This window comes from Cyrtonyx montezumae, unplaced genomic scaffold (genome assembly GCF_038088225.1).
Source record: "Cyrtonyx montezumae isolate F1298 unplaced genomic scaffold, pur_monq_1.0 scaffold_2, whole genome shotgun sequence".
NCBI lineage: Eukaryota > Metazoa > Chordata > Aves > Galliformes > Odontophoridae > Cyrtonyx > Cyrtonyx montezumae.
In genome coordinates, this window is record NW_027071936.1 from 45,277,491 (window position 1) to 45,298,279 (window position 20,789).

General features: G+C 35.3%; 1 protein-coding gene across 1 annotated transcript in view; it reads left to right on the forward strand.

Annotated features, from left to right (window-relative positions):
- Positions 1–260: 260 nt before the first annotated feature.
- Positions 261–20,789, forward strand: part of GABRA2 (gamma-aminobutyric acid type A receptor subunit alpha2) — a 57,937-nt gene continuing 37,408 nt past the window's right edge. Inside the window, exons 1-2 of the mRNA XM_065737071.1 lie at positions 261–526; positions 2,996–3,111. Coding sequence (XP_065593143.1) covers positions 456–526; positions 2,996–3,111 — 187 coding nt within the window. The 5' untranslated portion in view covers positions 261–455. The remainder of the gene's footprint in view (positions 527–2,995; positions 3,112–20,789) is intronic.

The following is a 20,789-nucleotide window of genomic DNA, read 5'->3' on the forward strand; positions in this document are numbered from 1 at the left end:
CTCTGGTGGCCTCGCGACGGCCCCCAGCGGCCTGCGGTCCCCCCGGCGTGCCCCCAACTGAGACTAGAGATGGTTAAACCTCGCGCTCTGAGACACGCATCTCTCTCTCTCTTCTTTTTTTCTTTTTCCTTTTTTTTTTTTTTTGTGTGTGTGTCTCTTCTTCCCCCATCGCCTCCCCTCCCCGCTCGTCTTGGGGCTTTCAGCTTACGGAAGAGGAAAGCATCTGATGCGTCTGCTCACATGCCACTTCTGATCATCCGTTGCCTCTTCGCAAAGAGCACGATCGCCGGGGAAGATGGAGATGCACTAAGTTGCCCGTAGCGCGAAGTGCTGCAGGACCCGCCGCTCCCCGCGAAGTGCCACCGCTCCCGGGTGAAGTTGGAGCGCGGCGGCGGCGGCGGCTGAGCGCGGCTCTGTGTTTCTCTCCGCGGCTGCAGGTGGTGCGGAGCGCGGCGATGAAGAGGCAGCCGGCACCCCGCGGGACTCGCCTGCTGCTCCTCGCCCTGCTGGCGTGGCTGCCCACAAGGTGAGGATACTCGATGCGTCTTTCGGCGCAGGCATAGGCGCTGTGGGTAGGCTTGCGTGAGGGGTTATAAAAGTAGAGCGAGGAGCAACGTAATAAAAGCCCTCTCTTAGCCGCTCGCATGCATATAACGCATATGTGTTACATAGTATCCAGAGCTAATGCTGTGGGCTTAACTTGTCCTGCAACAGACCGTGAACCGGTGTTTGATTTCGTGGTGTCGAGGAAGCACCGAGTTTTAAGTGCCTCGTTGTATTGAGAGCTTTATTTACTGGAGTTACCCTATTGCAGTGATTGTGTGCTGTGCAGAGCAGTTACGACGGAGAATAGGTGATTCTGAAATCAAAAGGCAATTCATGGTCTCTAAAATAATGCCGATTTTTTTCCCCTCGTTTTTATTATTATTTTTACATTGGGCATGTCTATTTTTTGGTGTCTTTTTTTGGTCAACGTAACAGAATTTCAGATGACACTTAAGCTTTGTACCTCTAGGTGGAGGTAGCATACAACTTCATAATTGCTTACAATAAAACAATGCCTTAATTTAATAATCAACTTTTAAATTCTGTTTTAAGTTCCCCATTTTTAGAGTGACGACACCGCAGAAGATAATTTTAACTAAATAATTAGCTTTGTGTTTCCCACGGTCCCTAAACATGCAGTTAATTGTAGTTTGTAACTCTGATTTACTTGCTCTGGTTCTCACTGCAGCAGGTCTTGCCCTACAATGGTACACATCATAAATAATGTAGTTTCCCTCTGTTTTAAAACGTTTGCATTCACTTTTTCTCTACTTTCTAGAGAACAAAATAAATTCCTGAAACTGTATTTCCTATTTCACTTTGTCCCTGACTACAGAGCAATATTAGTTGAGTCACAGTGGGCCAGATCCTATCCTGCAAACCCTACTCAAGTGAGTAATCTCACTGACGTCAGTGAGGCTGCATGCGTAATGAAGGAGTTTATGCCAAAGTAAAGTTTGCAGGATCTGACCCTAATTGGATATAATTGAATGAGCCAGTTTTGTCATGGCATCATGACTTCAAGAACCAGTTACATCTCAAAAACAAGCTTAAAAATGGCAGATACGTAGAGCACATAAATACAGTTAAGAAATGGACCTATCCAGTAATTAGGAATAAATTCACAGAGCAGTTGTTTTACAGATATTTTGATATTTGTTTTGTAAGTTTTGTGATTGTGGTTGACTACATGGTCTGTGTAATGGAAAGACAGACTGCAATGATTTACATTTAAATGCTTCCTCCATGCTGTTGAGTCAGGGACCAGCAAAATACTATGTCTTTAATCATTTTTTTCCTTACCTTACTCAGAAAATGTGCTTGTCTTTATGGTATAATTATTCATCCAGAAGGTCCTAATCAGCTTATTTAGAGATAAGAAATACACAAAATTTCATCATAAACAAGTAGATAGCTGCAAAGAGTACAAATGTGGCATGATGCATGTAGGGAATGATGACCTGCTTTCTTGATACTAATACTCTGGTTTTAAGTAGGTAAGACAGATGAGCTCAGCTCATGCATTTCACACCCACTGTACTTAAAATTTGCATGTGTAAGGGTTTCTGCATGCAGGGTTTCCCTGGTACAGAAGCCCTCTGGTTTGGGTGCCCAGGTCTGGGAGGACTGCTCAGAACCACAGCGGGCTGAACACCAGGTTCCTGCTTGAACCCCTAGTGTTTTCCATGAATGCACAGTCCATAAAAGCTAGAATATCTCTTTATCTGTTGGGAAAGTTTGATGCAATTGGTGATTGTAGAATCTTCTTAATGCTTCATTTCTTTTTTTTTTTTCTATCATAGTTTTTTAAGGTTTGCCAGCACCCAGTGAAATGTCAGGTAGAGCTTTTTGTATCAAAACAGCATTTTAAAAACAGGAAGGCTATCCGCAGCTATCCTGCAGCTCGCTAGTCAGCATCATTGTTCCCACCCACTGAATACTGACATCAGAGGACTCCCTGAGCATGATTGCTGGAGTTTTCCCTCGTTAGTTTCTCTGGTCATGTACTTAACATGACCATTGGGTGGAGGCATATCCACAGCATTTATCCAAAGATAGGGTACAGTTAGGTGAAGACAGATAGGACTGAGCTGGAAGGAGACAGTTTTATGTGTGAGAACTGGGGTTATCAGTGAGTAGTGTGGGAGTGACGTGCCAGAGGGACCTGGGGATCACAAGCCTTTGTACCTGGCCAGCCAAATGTGTTAGTGGGGCTTGTAGTGGTCCTTACTGTGATGCAGCATTGTCTGAAATTAGAGACTACTGTAAAATGACTAGCTGGAAATTTTAAGTGGTGTGCCATTAATTATTATGTTTCTGAATGTTATACCTAAATTCTGTGTTTTTAATTACACCCTTCACGTTAGAGGGCAGCAAGGTAAATATTTAAGGCCAGCCTGTAAAAACTGCATGTTGAGTGTATCTTCTAAAATGTAAAATGTCCATTTAGATCAGTGCTGGCTGACTCCCTGGAAGATGAAGCTAAGAATAACATCACCATCTTTACAAGAATTCTAGACAGACTTCTGGATGGTTATGATAATCGTCTTAGACCTGGATTAGGAGGTAATAAAAACAATTAAAGATTGATTTTGAAAAGTCAGTTATACTGTTCAGATTTTATGCACTGATTTTCTTCCTTCAGGATTTCTTTTCCCCCTAACAACTGATATGTATTTTGATAAATTATTTATAACTCTATATTCATCCATGAATCACTTGAAGTTTGAGGAATATAACATCTATGAATGGGATGGAGGCACTTTTACATGTATTTGTTAAGTTAAAGAGAAAAAAAATCTGGAGATTTAACATAGTGAAATAGAATGAAAACAGAAATAACATCTAAATCTGTTATTCTGGTCAGGGAATTTTGGTTGAAGAAGCAATGTGAGCTTTATTCTCTGCAGTGTGATGTTTACAGACATCTGCACAAGTGTTTTGTTTGTTTGTTTTTTTAATGGCATGTAGAATCCACATTTTAGATTAACTCCTTGTCCCAGTAAATCCAATGGGAATGTTGAATTGTTTACTTCCTTAAAATTAGGTTATGATGGATGATTAAAATTTCGTTTCCAGATATCTTGAATGTTTTTGTCCATTTGGAGAAAAAAAGGGGAAGGTGTGTGTTGGGGGGAAGGAATGCTGGAGGACCAAGTTCACTGCATTTGCATCATGGCTGTCAGTTTTTGTTGTTGTTTTTGATTTTGTTTTGTTTTGTTTTTCCACAATGTCAGTTAAGCTGTATACTGGCTTGTGTAAGTATGCAAGTGAGGTATTTAAACAGTTTATTTGTTCTGGGAAGCATTACTGCACAGAATGATCTACACAGTATGGAGAGGGGCACAATGTCTAGATTTTAATACTATTTATATGCTATTTATTCCCAGTAACAGAAATATTTATGTATTAATAACAAAACTATCATCATTTTTCAAAATAGTTTTGATAATGGTAATTTTCAGCTGGAGGCTGTTTCAACTTGCTAAAACAGTACAAAATTCCTGGGAGCCATTTCTGTTCCCATTGACTTCAGTAAGATCAGGATCAAAGCTAGAAATCTGCTCTGACTTCCATGGAAATTACACAAACAACTCAATTTGATCAAATTAGGAGTTATTTAATACTCAGAGTTTTTAACACACTTCCATCCTGACCTGTGGCTCTTCTGCTGCTCTGGTTCTGGAGAATCTTGGCTTGCATCTGGCACAGCATGAAGTGGCAGCTAGCACTGCCTGGCAACAGCTTCCTTGTTATACATCAATGCCTGAAGTATCTTCTCATTTTCATTTCTGACCTCTGGTACAGTGGAAGCTTGTGAAATAGTCTACATTCAGGACCTTTTTATTTACATAATCCATAAAATAAGACATGCAGCATTATAGATATGAGTCTGTACAGTGATATTTACATGGAGATTCAATCTATTTGCAGAATACTTGATTTTAATAATTTAGACATAGTATGAACATACAAAGCCTTGCAGGTAATTTACAGAAGCATTCAATATCACAAAGCTTGAGTTTAATTTGTGGAGCTTTTAAAATCATGGATTTTATTAAGAAAATATTGAAAAAATATTTTACTGTTTACAAAAAAAAAAAAAAAGATATGCCATTTAGTGAGAGCAGCTGGCAATTCCTTTGCATGTCATGTATTCTTTTGAAATTGAAATTTTAATTGTTGATGGGATGAAATCTAAGAACTAATATTCTCATATTTTTATTTTACATTTTCCATTTTATCTACTTCAAATATCTCCCTTTTTTTCTTGGTCAGGCCTCCTACTTAATTAAAATATGCTTTGGGAGCATAAAAATTAAAGAATTAACATCTGTTTGATATTGGCATTCACAGCAATCAACCCATGCAGAACATGTGTAAAATGAAACTGTGTCATGCATATTAAACCGTGATGATTCATGATGCATTAATGTTAATCTGCAGGAATAGTTCAGTTGTGGATTGATGGATTCAGATAGTTTAAAAGAATTATTATAAGATTCATTTCAGATAATCCATGGTACTTAATATGCCAAACAGTGTTGTGGATAATGCTTAGTAATTATTGAGTAATCTATTTCAGGAATTTTATAGCATTTTATTTGCTTTTCTTTATTATTCTGTACTCCAAAAAGAAAAATGAAAATTATTATTTTTTTTTTATTTTAAAGACACTATGTGCTTAGTGAGTCCTAATAGTTTCTAAAAGGGCTTTTGCCTTTTAGAAACAATATTTTGTTCATGCCGTATGTCATTAATTTAATATAACTTAAGTTCACTTCTGTTCCAGTTGCATTCATGGAAGTCTGAAATAATTTAGTTGAAACCAGTAGAACATTTCCATTGGCATAGTAGCTTCACTGCTAACTCTGAGATCACAGTGTAGTAAAACAAAACATTCCAGGGTCTGAGATGGATTCTTTTAAAGCCTTTCTGTGAAAGCAAGAGTTATTCACCAACCCACTTTCACCCTCTGTGAAAGACATTTTCAGATGTCTTACAGCAAAATTTGTCTCACTGTAAATAATTATTCAGCTCACAAACATTTTTAATAATAAAAAGTGCTAGTTGGTTATTTTAGCTAATTATTGACAATAAAATAGAAATGTACAGGCTCTTTGAAAGACTGTATATAGATTGAACTCAGTAGTTGTCTGAGAATTTGTTCTTGATTTTAGAGATAGGTTTATGAATTATATTACTATAAGATATTGTGTGGGTGTTTATAGTGTGTATCTTGGTGCTTTACTGATATATAGATACACCTCAGAACTGAATTATTTGGCATGTACTATTAGGACAGCTTTAACTTTCACTGTTGATGCAGCAGTCCTGTAAAAACAAGTTATGTCTGTTGGAAACTTCCTAGCACCTGGCATCCTTGAGTGATGCATGATCACTATAGTGATGCAGTAACCTGCAAAATGGGTGTGGGCAGTAAAAAGAAGACACTGCACTGTCCTCTGAAGTTAGAGATGTCTGATATTACTGAAGCGATACCCAGATGTACTACATGGGAGTGGATATATGTGGGAGTATTCAAGGGTAGATAAGATTTTCTCTGTACTCATATTATGCTAAGCACTGGATTGCAGCTGGAACAGCCTTGACTACACTGGCATTTTCAATATGAACTATTTTACCTGAACATTCCATGTAATTTCTGTTCAAACATCAAAATAAATGTGAAGTTCTGTTTTAAAACAACTCCCATTCACAATGAATGTGTCGCTTAGCACTAATTTGAATGAAATACAGACTTGCAAATGAGAAATCATAAGAAGTTTGATTTTATTTATTTACTTATTTATTTTGTTTTTTAATGATATTCTTCAAAATCAGAAAGGTAATTACTTCTATTTACTTTCTATAATGTTTCCAGTTTTCAATAAATACTTTGATTTTTAGTAATATATAGAAAAACAAACCACAAAACAATGGGCACTAAAACAAAGCAAGGAAGCAAAAGAGATTTCAGATTTTTAAACAGCGAGACAACAGAGTAAACCTGAGATAAAGCTACATTCAAACCATCTGTACTCTCTGCTTTCTTTTGCCCCTTGAACAGCTATAATTAAAGTAAACAGGGTCATAGAATAAGACATTCCACTCTTTGAATATTTTGATACGTATATGAAACATAGTAGAAATAACATACTTTTTCTGTTTAAACAATATCTTCTTTTAAGTATGAAAAGAGGAAGTAAAGGAGAGAGGATGGAAATGGTGATGGGATTTTGATCTTACATTGGGTACTTCAGTTATCTTACTGTATCTAGTTAGACTGCTTTCCTATCTGACATTTGAAGTTGCTCTTTTGCAACAGCTGTAGAGTTTTTGTTTATCCTCCTTTCCCAAATTACAAAATACAATTGAATACATGAGCTAATTAAAAAATAAAATGTGTTAAGGGCAGAAAATAGCATTTGGATATTAAAAGGATGGAGAACTGGACTTTATAGCTTGGATAACCGATTTTCAGCAGCTATCTGATCTAATGTATGCCAAACCTGCCCATGGCAAGAGAGATGTAACTAAGTGAAGCTAAGATCCCTTCCAACCCAAGCCATCCTATGATAATACTGACATGGAAAGGAGCTTCACAAATTTGTACCACTTGAGAATCTTTCCACAAACTAATCAGTCTAACCAGCTTCAGGAACAATTTCTTATTGTAATTACAAAGATCAATGTTGGTTATTAAAAGAAATTGAGGAAGATCAGAGAGTAAGTAGGTGAAAACTAAATTTCACTGTGGTTCCATTTTGGAGGATCCATCTTAGCTATAAGATGACTTTCACATCTTTGGATTGCTTTAGCAAGAAACTCCGTTACCTTTCACTTAACAGGAATATCAAAGAGAACTGAGAAAGATTATTGCTGATCAGAGAGATGACGAGCAGCGAACACTTAAGGGTGTGCCCATCCATTTTTGCAGTACTGGATATATATTACTGAACTGAAGTAGTGTAGTAGTGAGAAGAATCAAACTCGTTGATTACAAGTTGTGTATAGCGTGCTCAGTATATCAACTGAAAGGGAATCTTTTCTTTTTCCCAAGGCAGGAGAGCTTTGTGTATATATATATATCCACACGTGAATATCAAAGAGTTGTATGTCTTCAGTTGCTAGGAAACAAGGCCATCATCATATGTTGATAAACTGGCTTGTGCTAAGTTTAGGGCAGTATATTTATATGTTGCTGTGATTCAGAGTGTTCTGAATCAGTTTCAGAAACTTTTGTAGCTACTTTAGTTGTCCTCTATCTGGGAATTAAAATTTTGGAGGTGTTTGACAATTTCATTGTGCTTGATACACATTCAGAGCAGCTTAAAAGAAGGATCTTGGACTATTTTTGCTGCATAACACTACAGGGAAGCTTTCACTAATGGTTCTAAAGGAAAGCTTTTGCTACTGTTTGTAGAAGAAAAGGTGTAGTATTCACTTGCATAGTCTGGTTGCTACCTTAGCACTTTTATGTATGTTTTTCTTTGAGGATCACTTGGAATCTGACCATAATGCTTTCAGAGGAGCCCAAAAGAGACTCAGATTTATTTATGTTAGAATTGCAGGTAATGTATATCAACCAAAAAAAGATTCCTTTGTAAACAAATGGAAAAGCAGTAAGGAAGAAGATAAGAAAATTGCATTTAACTGGTCAGACAGGGAATGCATGTGTTGTTAAATTTCAAGAACAGAACTAACTCAGTAGCTGTAAGCATTCTATGGAATGAATAATTATGGAGAAAAAAAAAAAAGAAAAGAAACCCTCAAATTTTCTTCTGCTAAAAATCAAACCAGTGAAGTTGCTATAGAATAGAGCACTGGCTGAGGGGCTTTTCTTTAAGATGAAAGTCACTGGATAAATCAACAGTGAAGATGTGAAAAATAAATTTATTACAGTTATGCAAAATATTGTGATTGTAGGAGGTGTTATGCTTCACAACATTTAATAAATAATCTAGGTATGTTCCTGTGAAGTTTATATGCCTATAAGGGATCTTGTTTAGAGGATCTCCTAGTTCACTGAGTATGCATATTCTATACTTTTTTTTTTCCTGGCAGTGTATCAGCATTTGCTTCTAATACTAGGAATTATCCTGATGACGCCAAGACTGTATAAATGCTATTAAGAAGACATAAAAGTATGTACTATGGTATCTGCAAGCTCCTGTGGAGATCATTGTAGCTTATTATAAATCAGATTGACAGGACTGTTTAGTTGTTCAGCCAGATTTGATAGGCTAAGACAAACATCATCTTTCTTTAGTGACTTATTCATTTTAGGTTACTAAGGAACTGGTGCATTCCAGTGGCCTTGCAGATCTCCAAGGTGTTTACTGCTTGCCAGTAAGACTTCTTACCATATTATAGAAATCTTACAGTCAGTTTGCTATCCATAATAAGGATTTATTTTTCATTCAGATTGACTAGTGCTGGTAGCAACAAATAATAGATTTCATAACTAAAAATAGTATTATGGTTTACACTTAAATGTACTTAAAAATACTATCTAATAAATACTAATACTATACTAATGCTATGCTTATTGCTGAGATGAGCAGTCTTAGAGTGTTCTGTTTTGTTAATTCTTGGTATAAGGCACATACAGAATGTTCTCAGATCTTATATTTTACACCAAAATAGAGTGTTAGCTGAAGAAGAAGAATAGCTGAAGCTATTAAGATCTCTTATTCAACTCTATAAGCACTTGAAGATTTAAAATTTTTTGGTGAGGAACAGTTTAACCAGCACTGATCTAAAAATAAAAATTCACTGAATGTATTTTGGACGCTGACAATATTCGGAACACTGTGTCCTTCTTAAAGTTGGCAAAATGGATCTTAGAACTACATTGAATTTAAGGAAAAAATGGTAGTAAAATTTTACTTTATATCAGTCAACATCATTGTTTTAGTTGTGTTAATTTATGCTTATGCAACAGTGACCAATCTTTAAGCAAGTAGTTGCCTGTAACTAGTTCTTTCAAAACAATTTTTTGACAAAAGTATTGACATTTTATTTTCAATCAAAACAAAGTGCATGGGATTAAGTAGACATCAGAAGACTTTCAGCTTCTTTGCACTTTTATTTTTTAATTTTATACTTAGTTCTTACAGCTTCTAATGTCAAATATCTATTTAATTGTTTGCTGTATTTTAGTACCTTAGTAGTAAAAGCAGCCATGAGACATACCTCTTACTATGTGTTTATATTCTGCATAATGTAACAAGCTTCTACTTCATACCAAACCTGATTGTGGTTGAAAATAATGTATAAACGCTATACTCATAAGTCATCATGTAAAATGATAAAAAAGGAGAAGAAATCTGAACTCTTTTCACCTTAGCTTTAATAAGTAAGCTCAAAACTACTAGGCCAAAAGCGGTGATTTTCATCACAGTCACAGAAATAATGGTTGGTCAGAGTTTTCTTGAAATCTCCCATCTTTAGAGACACAGAAAAGAAAGAAGAAATAGAATATGACCTGGGCAACCTGACCTATCCCCAGAGTCAGCTCTACCTTGGACCTTCAGATGCCTGTCCTTTTTGAACTGAGTTGTTCTAAGATTCTATGACTTAGAGATTATAGGTCTATTGCTTCTGTTGTTATTCCTGATTACATATTACCACTTCTGTTTTCCTGGAGAGACACGATTTCATGACAGCTTGTAACAATAATTGTCAGCGCACAAACTAGTTCATCCAATTTCTAGAATATGTAGCATGTAGAGAGAGAGGTACTTCATCAACAAGGATAATGCAGTAGAATACTCAGATTGCCTATACATCAAGACTGCAGCTACTGGTTTTTTACAATGTCTCTGTATCAGCTGTTGGTATTAGTGGCTCATGCTAGTGGCTACTATTAAGTTCTAATAGTAGCTTCAAAGTCTCTAGGAAGAAAGAGATATGAAAGCACTTTTGAAACTATATGAAACTACTTTTTAACAACCTAGCTTTATTTTAATATGTGACAAGATGAAAAAATACTGTGAGCAAGGAACAGGGGAAGGGGCAGGAGGTCGGGATAAAAGAAATGGAGACTGGAGAAAGAGAAAACAGTGACATGAAACATTGGCCACTTTTAAACACCTTGCAGATTAAGACAGCTGAATGATATTTTTTTCAGATACCACTGGAAAATTGGAAGTGGAATAAAATAATCAGTTTCACCATTAGAATTAATGTGTGTATTTAAATTTCTGAAATAAATTTTTTTCAGTTATGAGTCATCTGTCTCAAAAACAACTGTGCAAGGTATATCAGATACGGTTTTGTGCTGTAAAACTGCTAAATTAAAGCATCAATAGAAGATTCTGAATTAATATTGTCAAAAGTCTAATATATTTTAATGATAATCAAAGCACTTTAATATGTCAAGATTAATCTTTAAACATATTTTAGGTCTGCATTTTCAGTTTAATGCATGAATTAAATTAATTTCAAGCTGAAACAAGTTTTGTTTATCACTATCTTCCTAGTAATAGTTCGCCTTATAATGCAGGATATGTCAGTGCTAGTTTTCTGAAATTGTCTGTATATTAGAAAGGTATGATCCTGCTAATCTTTTGAAAGTGGTTTTGCTATTTGAGAACCATTTGTATGATTACTCTGTAGCACATAACTCTTGATTTAAATTCCATAATTCCTTGACGTATGTTGAGAGCTATTTAATAATTAGATCACTTAACTGTGAAATTACCATAAATCAATCTCCCTCTTACCTGAGATTATAGTACACATCAAAGGACACAAAACATTTTAGTAAAGTTGAGTAGCTGCAGTCAGATACAGGATTTACTTTAATCTAACATTAATTTGTCTGTCTGTACATACATATGTTGTCCTGTGATTCTGTGCATGTTTATTTTGTTGAACTAGTAGATATCCTGCATCAGAAGTCCTAATCTGCAATTCTCTCGGGAAAAGCATGAATATTCTGTCTGCTTACTTTGTATTTGTAGAAACTTTTGTCTCGTAATCTCATATTATGGTAATATAATTGATTACATTTGAAATTCAGTGCTATCATTTTGTTCAGATATATGGTTCAGTAAGAATCAGTCGAAAACTGATGCATGCTATGAAATGTACGTGTTCCTTATAAATCTATTGTGGCTTTTCTCACAGTGATGAGATAGCAAATGCATTGGAAAACTCAGATTATTTTGCAGAAGGAGTGACCTTTAAAGGACTAAGTAACTGGGAAGTATGGTCCACCACATAGTGGTGAAACAAATACATATTTCTAAGCCCACGTACCATGCTGGATACTTCTGTGGGTCTCATAATTTCTAACACTGATTTGACTTGAATGAATCATTGACCAATTGAATGAACAAATGTATGATCAACTCAGTCATACTGGATGGGAGGTTTATACATTAAATATATTCCAACTGGAAAACTCACAGTTTTTTAGCAATTTTTCTTTGATTTGTACGAAGGTTGCTTGTGTTTGATATCTTACATGCAAATGTAGTTTCCTGGATTTACCCATTTGTATTTATCATGTTTTTTGTTTTAATTTTGCAAATTATATCTTTTGGATCCCTTAAATACCTGAATTGCAGAAAAACAATATGTTTTGTGAATGAATGATTGGGCTGTCATTAGGCGTACTTCATCTCCTTGTTGGTCTCCATTGCTTGGTGCTAATTCTCATCTAAGGGAGATAATTGTCTACCAGCACATTCCCTACTTTTTCTTTCTTGCATCCATTTTCAGTTCTGAGATAACAGATTCTTCAGACCATTTCTGTAAGGAGATCGGGATCTATTTGTGTTAACCCTTTAGTCTGAGACTTTCAGCACAACACCAGAGAGCAAGAAGGGAGAGTCTGTGTCTGACTTTGAGAATTCAGAGGTGGGCTGAACAGACAATTCCTGCCCTGAATACATCAGATTAATTGTCTAGTTATTTCTTTCTCACTGACAGTATAATGTTTACTGTAGATGCCTTTTTACTCTTTCTGTATGAAGTCAATAGTATTTTTCCACAGTTTATAGGTTCACTCATTCTGAATAAGGAATATCCTTTGGATGAGAAGTGGCTAGGGAACAACAATAGTTTGGAATATATAATTAAAAAAAAACACAGAAGTGTCGCCTTAGATTCAGTGCTATGTTGGTAAGAACCCCTCTGTCATCCTGGAGGCATGACATTTCACTGAAGGTCCTTGTCACCATCCGCAGTGTTGAGTACCAAACAATGAACTACTAGATCTTTAAATGTGAACTTGTTTCTACTTTGCCTCATACGGTTTCTGAACTGTTTTCCTCCAGGAAAAATAAATAAATAAATAATGATGAGAGGGAGAAATATAAATGCCTGTTGTTTGAGATAAGAGAATGGATGCATCCTGACTAATACCTTTCAGTCTGCAGGGTATTACAAGCTGTCATAGAATTCTATACCCTTTTTACTGAGTATTTTGTCTCCAGATGATCATAAGAAAAATGAATAGATAATTTCTTATGCTACTGTGTAACATAACTAAGTTTAAATTAACCTACTGCTTTAAATAACATTCTGTGGTATTTGCTATCTGCATCCTCAGAAAGCCATAGTATATATTTTGAAGAACATGTAATTTAAGTAATTGGATAATACAGGTTCTAATTAAAGTCATGTTAACATTAAAAAAAAAAAAAGTTGTTTTGTGTGACCAAGACAATCATTTAATATTTTCTGCCTGTAAAAAAATTTGATAATATTAAAAGGCAAGCGTTATCACATTTATATAGCCTGTCCACATATAGAAGCCTGAACAGGTTCTGAAAGTTCCATGGACAGCCAGAGGGGAATTATTTTGTCACAGCAACCATAAAAGATAAATTTGATGCTGCTTAATCCAGACTCCTGGGAGTATTCAGGGAGTATGTTTTAAAAGAGATTCTGGGAAATGCTGCTATCTGTAAAGCAGCTTGGGGACATTCAAGTGACTCAGTCATGGTAGTTTTGAGGTCTGTAGTACACTTTTTGTAGGCACATATTACACAACCTTAAAGTCAGAACATTTTTATTATTAACTATGTAGCAAAAGAGAAACTGACAATACTGTAACATGTTGGGATTTAAAAAGGATTGCCCTTATAACTCTGTGTTATTATTTTTAGTTCACTTGTGGATTACTTGTTTCATTTAACTACTAATATGAATCTCTGTTGGATCAAAGTATGAACTCATTGTTGGTTCTGTTTATATAAAAAAAACTTATTGTCCATGGTCATTCCATGAATTTTCATGCTAAACCCAAAATGTGAAAAAAAAAAAGAGGACATCTTGGCATCAGAAGCCAGTCTGATTAGTGCTGTCTCTCAAAGACCATACCTGTCTTCTTCTGCTCCTTACATATCAGCAATTGCAGGGATCAAGGAAGTGCAAAGAATGTTTCTCTGTGCTCAGGAAACCTGTGTACTTTGAGTTGTTAACATACAAATTACATTCAGCTGACTTGAGTACATCCACACTAATATTTTTTTTTGAAAATGCTAGATTAGTCTAGGTAAATATTAATCTTCTGTAATTCATAGATATTTCAGATATCTTATGGTAGGAAATAAGATCCCTTAAAATAGAATCTGCTGACTGGTTGATAAATGGATTAGAGTGGTGTGTATTTTTTTTTGTTTTGTTTTTGTTTTACTACACATCTCAGTCTTCTGAAATGCTATTATAACATAGACTCCCTTCTACTCTTGCTCTCTGATGTTGTGCAGAAAGTCTCATACACTAGAGGGAATAGAAAGAAAAGGCAGTAATGGCTCCCAGTCTCCTGACAGAAGTGGTCTGAAGAATGTTACCTCGAGACAGCTAAGAATGAATGAAAAAGACTGAAAGAAAGAGCAGTATTATCTACTAAAAATATGTTCAAAGCTTCTGCTGCAAAAAATGCACTGAGTACCTACTAATACACTGCTGCATTAAATAAAGTTACTATTTTCTACCACTGATTCTTTGTCATGCTTGAATGCAAAGCAGAAAGCTAGCAAAAGGAAAAAAAGAACTGTAGATCTATTTTTAATGACTGTACAATTTAGTAACCGTGTATACATAAATCTGAAAGGATCTTCATTTTCAGTGCTTTCTTAAGTCTGTTGATTCCCACAGGAACATGTGAATTTCGTACCTTGCTCCGATAGCAGTAAGCCTTGGGAAGATCCTGATTAGTAGTGACAGTGAGTGTTTGCCACCAGAGAAGATGACTCTTCTCAGATCATCATCCCAACTTTTATCTCCAAGGTTCCAGCTCTTTTCATTGTGGCTGACCACAGAGGTAGTTATTCTCCAGAGGCTTCACATGAAGCCCACAGTTGTCATAGGAAGGTTTTTTCACTGACTTTGGTGAGCTGTGGCATGCCACCCACATGTTAATTACTTAATTATAAGCACAGTAAGCACTTGAATCAGTGTCTGTTTCAGCTTAGAAAGTATGATGTGACTAAAAAGGTGTAATAATGTATGCATTACATGTGTGTTACCACAATTCCTTGGTCACTCTCTTCAGTGTGTTGCTAGGAGTTTTGTAGCCATCTCACATCTGCTACAGAAGAGATTTGACCTCATTCAGAGAATTATGAAAATTTACTGTTGTCAAAAGATATGGAAGAGCAGCCTCATAATTCATACTTTCACTGTTGACAAGTTAACTGCATAAAAAAAATGATTCCTGAAATCTAATCTGAAGAAAATCTACACTGAGTGACCTTGGTTAGGAAAACAACTGTGCCTGTATACAATAGGGTTTAATGTTGATGTTTTATTTCTCATTTGAATTCTGTGTAGTTTTGATTTGCAATTATACTAAAAGCTAAAATCAAGTGAGTCAGGTCAGGAGTTGCTGTACAATAAAGGCATATCTTAAGAAATTCAGACTCAGCCACTTCATGAGAAAGAGAAATTTGAGAGATGCTGGTGTTATAAAATAATAGTAATTTTTATGAGTAGATGTGATTTGGAGTACAAAAGGTTCTGGCAGTGTGCGTGTGTCAAATGTGGTGATTTGGAAATATTGTGACTTGGAATATAGCAGAGATTAAACCTGAAATCATCCTAGAAGGATTTGACAAGATGTCCATGACTTCAAGTACCAAGGTCATCAAATTCAAACATTTTACAAAGAGAAAAATATTCCAAATCTAAATTTCTCAAATGTGAAATAATTTTGAAATTTGTTCTGCCTTACCTATGTGTTACAGTGTTCTTTCTAATAAGACAAACTTCTAAGAAATATGGTTTTATAGAAATAATAACTTGGCCATCCCTGCTTGTGACAGCATTGATTCAGACTGGTGAAAATCACTGCAGCTTTAATTTGTCAGTGTGTTCCCTTCCATTTCCAGACTTGATCTTTTCTCTCTTTCTTTCTCTGTCTCATTCTTCAGACAGTGTTTAGGTTTCATTTTAGCTTTGTCACATTCATCCAGTTGATCTAAACAATGGAGTGGTCCAATTTGTTACTCAACTTGGTTATTATATGCAATCTCTTTGCAGCCTGGTGGAGGCTGTAGTGTCTAAAGGGATACAGCTAAATGCTGATATTTCATCTTTCTTTGAATGCTGTGTAGTTTTGATTTGCTGCCAAATGTCTTGTCTGTTTGCTAAATTCTTTTTTACTTTTGCACTTTAGCCTTTCAAGTAAGCTATCTCAGTAAGACCACGTTTACTCCAACCAAACTCGACTATATTTTCACTTTCTTGTTTCTACTGAACTTTATTACTCAAACTAAAAATGCCTCATATTTGTTTTCTTTTAGAGCTGGTTTCTTTTTTCTTTTTTTCCCTTCCGGATGAGGATGTAATTAAAATGGAACAAATTGAAATTTACTGGGTTTTGAGGAAGTCTGGATTTATGATAACAGATTTCCTATTACCCATATGTTTAGATTGCCCTTCCTAATGATTCCTTTAACTTTTTCTTCATATTTTCAGCATACTTTTTCTCCCATTGTAGCACAGATAAGACTACAGTTTATAATTGCCCAATAGTCTAAAATTTTTATACAGGCAAATCATCCAAGTTATAATAATGTCTTTACTATGAACCTGCAAATTGAAGGAATACTCTGTTTAAAAGATGGGAAAAAAATCCAGAAATATGTCTAGGCAATTAATTTCTATCTTAATCACTTGACGGTTCTGGAAAAGTTAGGACTGGAAAAATGTTGCTTGAGGTACCAGAAGTCTGTGAGGTTCAGCAGTAATGGCAAGGAGTATCTTTTTTTTTTTGTTTGTTTGTTTGCACTTTTGAATTGCTTTGAACTGTCTCTTGTGTTTAAGTACCAGCAGAATTCAAGCTAGTTGTTCTGATGTGATATGAGCTGCGCCAGACAAAATGGCCTTCTTGTCAGGAATGCAATGCATTTCTAGCTTAAACATTATTTATTCTCTATTTGATTTGAAAAATTTTATCTGAATCCATCTCTCTTGCTTTCCAATCATGTAAACTAGATGCAGGACTTTCAGTGATTCTGGAAGAGTTGTTTTTTTCCACTGGGGAAAGGATTTTGTATGAAGCATCTTAATAGAATATAGAGTTGTGGCTGAGACCTGATTTTTATACTATTGGACTGTAGAGCTACTCACAGTCTGTGGCTAATTCACCCCATACAGACTTTTATTTGGCAGTGTCTTGTTTTTATGGATGTCATATACAGTGGAATTCTTTACTTTGAACACTTAGTTATCTTTTGTGGAACTTAAGGAAAGATAGGTGTGTTGATAAACCTTGGAAATTGTTTGGACATAACTGTCTGCAAAAAGAGCTCATGAAACTAGTAAAGTAAGTGAAGGTTCTATCCAGCTAACCATTTACTAGTGCTGAACAGAGGTATGCAGCAAAAACTATTTCTTGACAACAGAGGTGAAACATCCAGGTGTGGGTTGGAAAATGCTACCAGTCTCCACATTGTCTTTTCACTGTGGTATGTCCCCTGCTCATGCTATTCCTGCTTGTGAGCAGTGAAATGAGCTCCTGCACACATGAGCAGTGAGATGAGCTGATAGCTGGGATGATGAAAACCTGTGAGAGAGAGCAAATCTTGTCAAGTGCATGATTTAAATTAAATACATGAACTCAGGTTACTGTGTATCTGGATCTGGCTTGGCCACAAAGGTGAATTTTCTAAAACAGGACATGTTTCCTCAGTTTTTGGAAGGAATTGTTCTGCTTTGTATAAATAATTAGATACTGAGCAGAGACTTTGGCCACATCCCATGAGTATTGCTAGGCTGTGGAATCAATCTCTTGCTTGTTTTCTAGCTTTATCTCTCTGTGCCTTTTTGGCCTAGAAAATCTGTAATTTTACATAGTTTGAGGAATTCACTGGGACTTGGTTGAAAGCCAGTTCTTTAAGCTGCTTGGCGGTATCAGGACATTTTTGCCTTAAGGTGAAAATATAAGTAGTGAGGGAATTTTTGGTACTGACAGTGCTAGACAGTAGTTTGGGAACAAGGGAGATTCAAACAAAATGTAAGTGAAAAATTTAGTCATTATGATTTGGACCATGGGGGCATTCAGATTAACTTTATTGATTTCAGTGGAAACTCGTAGCTTAAATAACTTTGCAGAGCTTCTCCAATCTAGTTAGAAAGATGAACAGAAACCTAAGTTATATCTTCAGCCCTACCCACAAGTGACTTTTTAAAACTTGAGTATGAGGCCTATTATGTTAAAAGTTAATATTACAGACAAAGCTAAAATTTTGCCTCAAATATTGCTTGGATCTAAGCTTTTCATTCATAGATTAAATTTTTATTTTGGTAGTTGGAAACAGTGTTCTTATAGTTTACACTGGTAACTTACAAACAAGACAAATCTAAAAAATTACCTGACTGTGGAAATAATGGCTGATTATATGAATTGCAGATATAACTTCCTTAGATTCTGTGCACATTTTGTGGGTAACTAAGACTTAACTATTACAATAGTAGCTCTTAGAGGTATTACTTGGTCTTACTGGTAAGCACTGTTAAAGATGAGATTTGAAAGAGAAGTTTCTTTCATGTTAAGAAATTGTCTTCCCAGCAAAAAAAAAAAAAAAAAAAAAAAGTCAATAAAACAAACAAAACAAATAAACGACAAAAAAAAAAAAAAAAAAGACAACAACAAAAAAAAAAGAACTGGCAGAACAATGCTTTAAAATATCTGCATTCCAGAGGAATTTGCTATTCTCATGGCTCCACGTTTCATGACCTTCTCTGACTCCCTTATTTTCTGCCAGCAAAACAGTGACTTCAGCTGTCAACAGATGCACTAAAGAACTTGTCAGATAAGGGCAGTTCATTGAGTTCAAAGTGTTTTGAATTAAGACTCTAGCTGTTTCACCTGTGCAACTTCTGATTTGTATTATGAATGACAATTTCAAAGCCTTTGGGCAACACTGCCAACCAAGTCCTTGGAGACCATATTACAATATCAGAACAATGTCAATTCTTGTTAAATAATTTTTATAGGAAAATAATTAAAGTAATATCAACCTTTTGACAGCATTTCCATCAAAACTCAGAAATCCTCAGTTAAGGTTCCCTCATCACTCCAACTTGACCTCCTTTTTTATTGTTTTTTGTTGATGTAATTAAAGAATAGTGTTTCATTTTCACACTTCCTTTACATGCTGTAGCAGCCCTTCAGTTACAGTCTTGAAGTGTTCTCCTGGGTCCTACTTATTCTAAATTTAAAATAATTCTCTTAAGAGAAAGAGAAGTGCTTTCATGCTATACATTAGAAACTGTGTATGTATATTATAAATGCTGAGTTTGACCAACATGTACTTTTGATAATTTTGGATAAAAGCAGATTGGCTTTTATTTTAGCTGTCCAAACCCTGGATTTATGGTTTTAGTTCCTCTGACTAAAATTTTGAATACATAATGAAATCCAGTCCAGTCTACTAGCCCGCTTTCTTGTGAACATAACCTCTGCATATTCATAGATTTCTTTGCAGTTTCTTGCGAAGAAATGAGTGGGACCTTGCTGATGGTTCCATCTGAAGACTTCAAGATGAGCACACTCCTTTTTCTTTATTTTAAGCATACCTAGAACCAGCCAAACATATTTTGATTCTATTATCTGTGAAGATAGAATACTAAATGTTGTTCAAACACACAGTAAACCTCCCAGCTAAACAGAGATAAGTATTTATAAATCTGTAGTTTGGTGTATTTAATACTTTTATTATTCTTTCATTTTTTCAATATTAGTAGCATGACAGATCAAGTAAGGAAAGAGAATCATCTGAAGCCAGTTCTTGAAAAACATCTGAAACAGCTTGCTTACTTGTAGCTTCTATCTTCTGAGTAATTGGCCTAAACTAAGCTATATTTCTCTTTCAACAGTTACAACTGCTAAAGGTAAAAACAGTACTACTATAGCCAAGCAATATTTGCTGAATTTCAGAGTACTCCATGTGATGAAAGAATCTATATGTGTATATCTAATTTCTCTGCTTGATATTTTTTTTCCTTAATGGAAAAATCAAATGTGAAAACTCTATTCTTACCCATTCCTGTTTGTGGTTCTTTGCTTAACTTTAAAAGGAAACAATTTGGAATAACTTAAGAGATCACAAGTATAAATGAGTTAGCTACCCCTTCTTCCAAAAAAATGGTTTGTCTGGACTGTTTTTCAAAAGTACTAAGGTTACATTGATTTACAAGCTCTTGAAAATCAACCTTTTACTGAGGTGTTGGCATATTGATTAAAGAAAAAGCACGTTTTATCATGAATCTACCATGTCCTTAATTTTTCTCAGAAAAGTAGACTTCAGAAATACATATTGCAGTGAACATTTGTTAGCTGAGTTTATTCATTTGACTTTTGCAGAAGTAATTTTGATCCAGAACTGTTTGATCTCCAGGGACTGTGATGACTTTAGTAGTTCTTAACAGAATATGAGTTATAAAAAGCCTGTAGCAGTGTTGCCTGCTGGGTGAATTCTGAACCAATAGTCCTTCTGAAACTGTGCTTTGTTTCTGGGAATTATTTTTAGTAAGTTACTGAGACAAAATGGTGTGTTTTAATACAGACATTTTTTCAAAGTGAAAAATAGAATATTTGTTGCAAAAAAAAAAAGTATTTACTTTTTTTTCTTCATAGATAATGATTATGAAGCACTGAGTTCATGTTTGTAATTCAGGTGAATATTGTAACAGTAAAATAAACTAACAGTGAAGAAGTAGACACAAGGCTCAGACAGCTAATATTAACAGATCAGAAATGGAGTTATTCATAAACT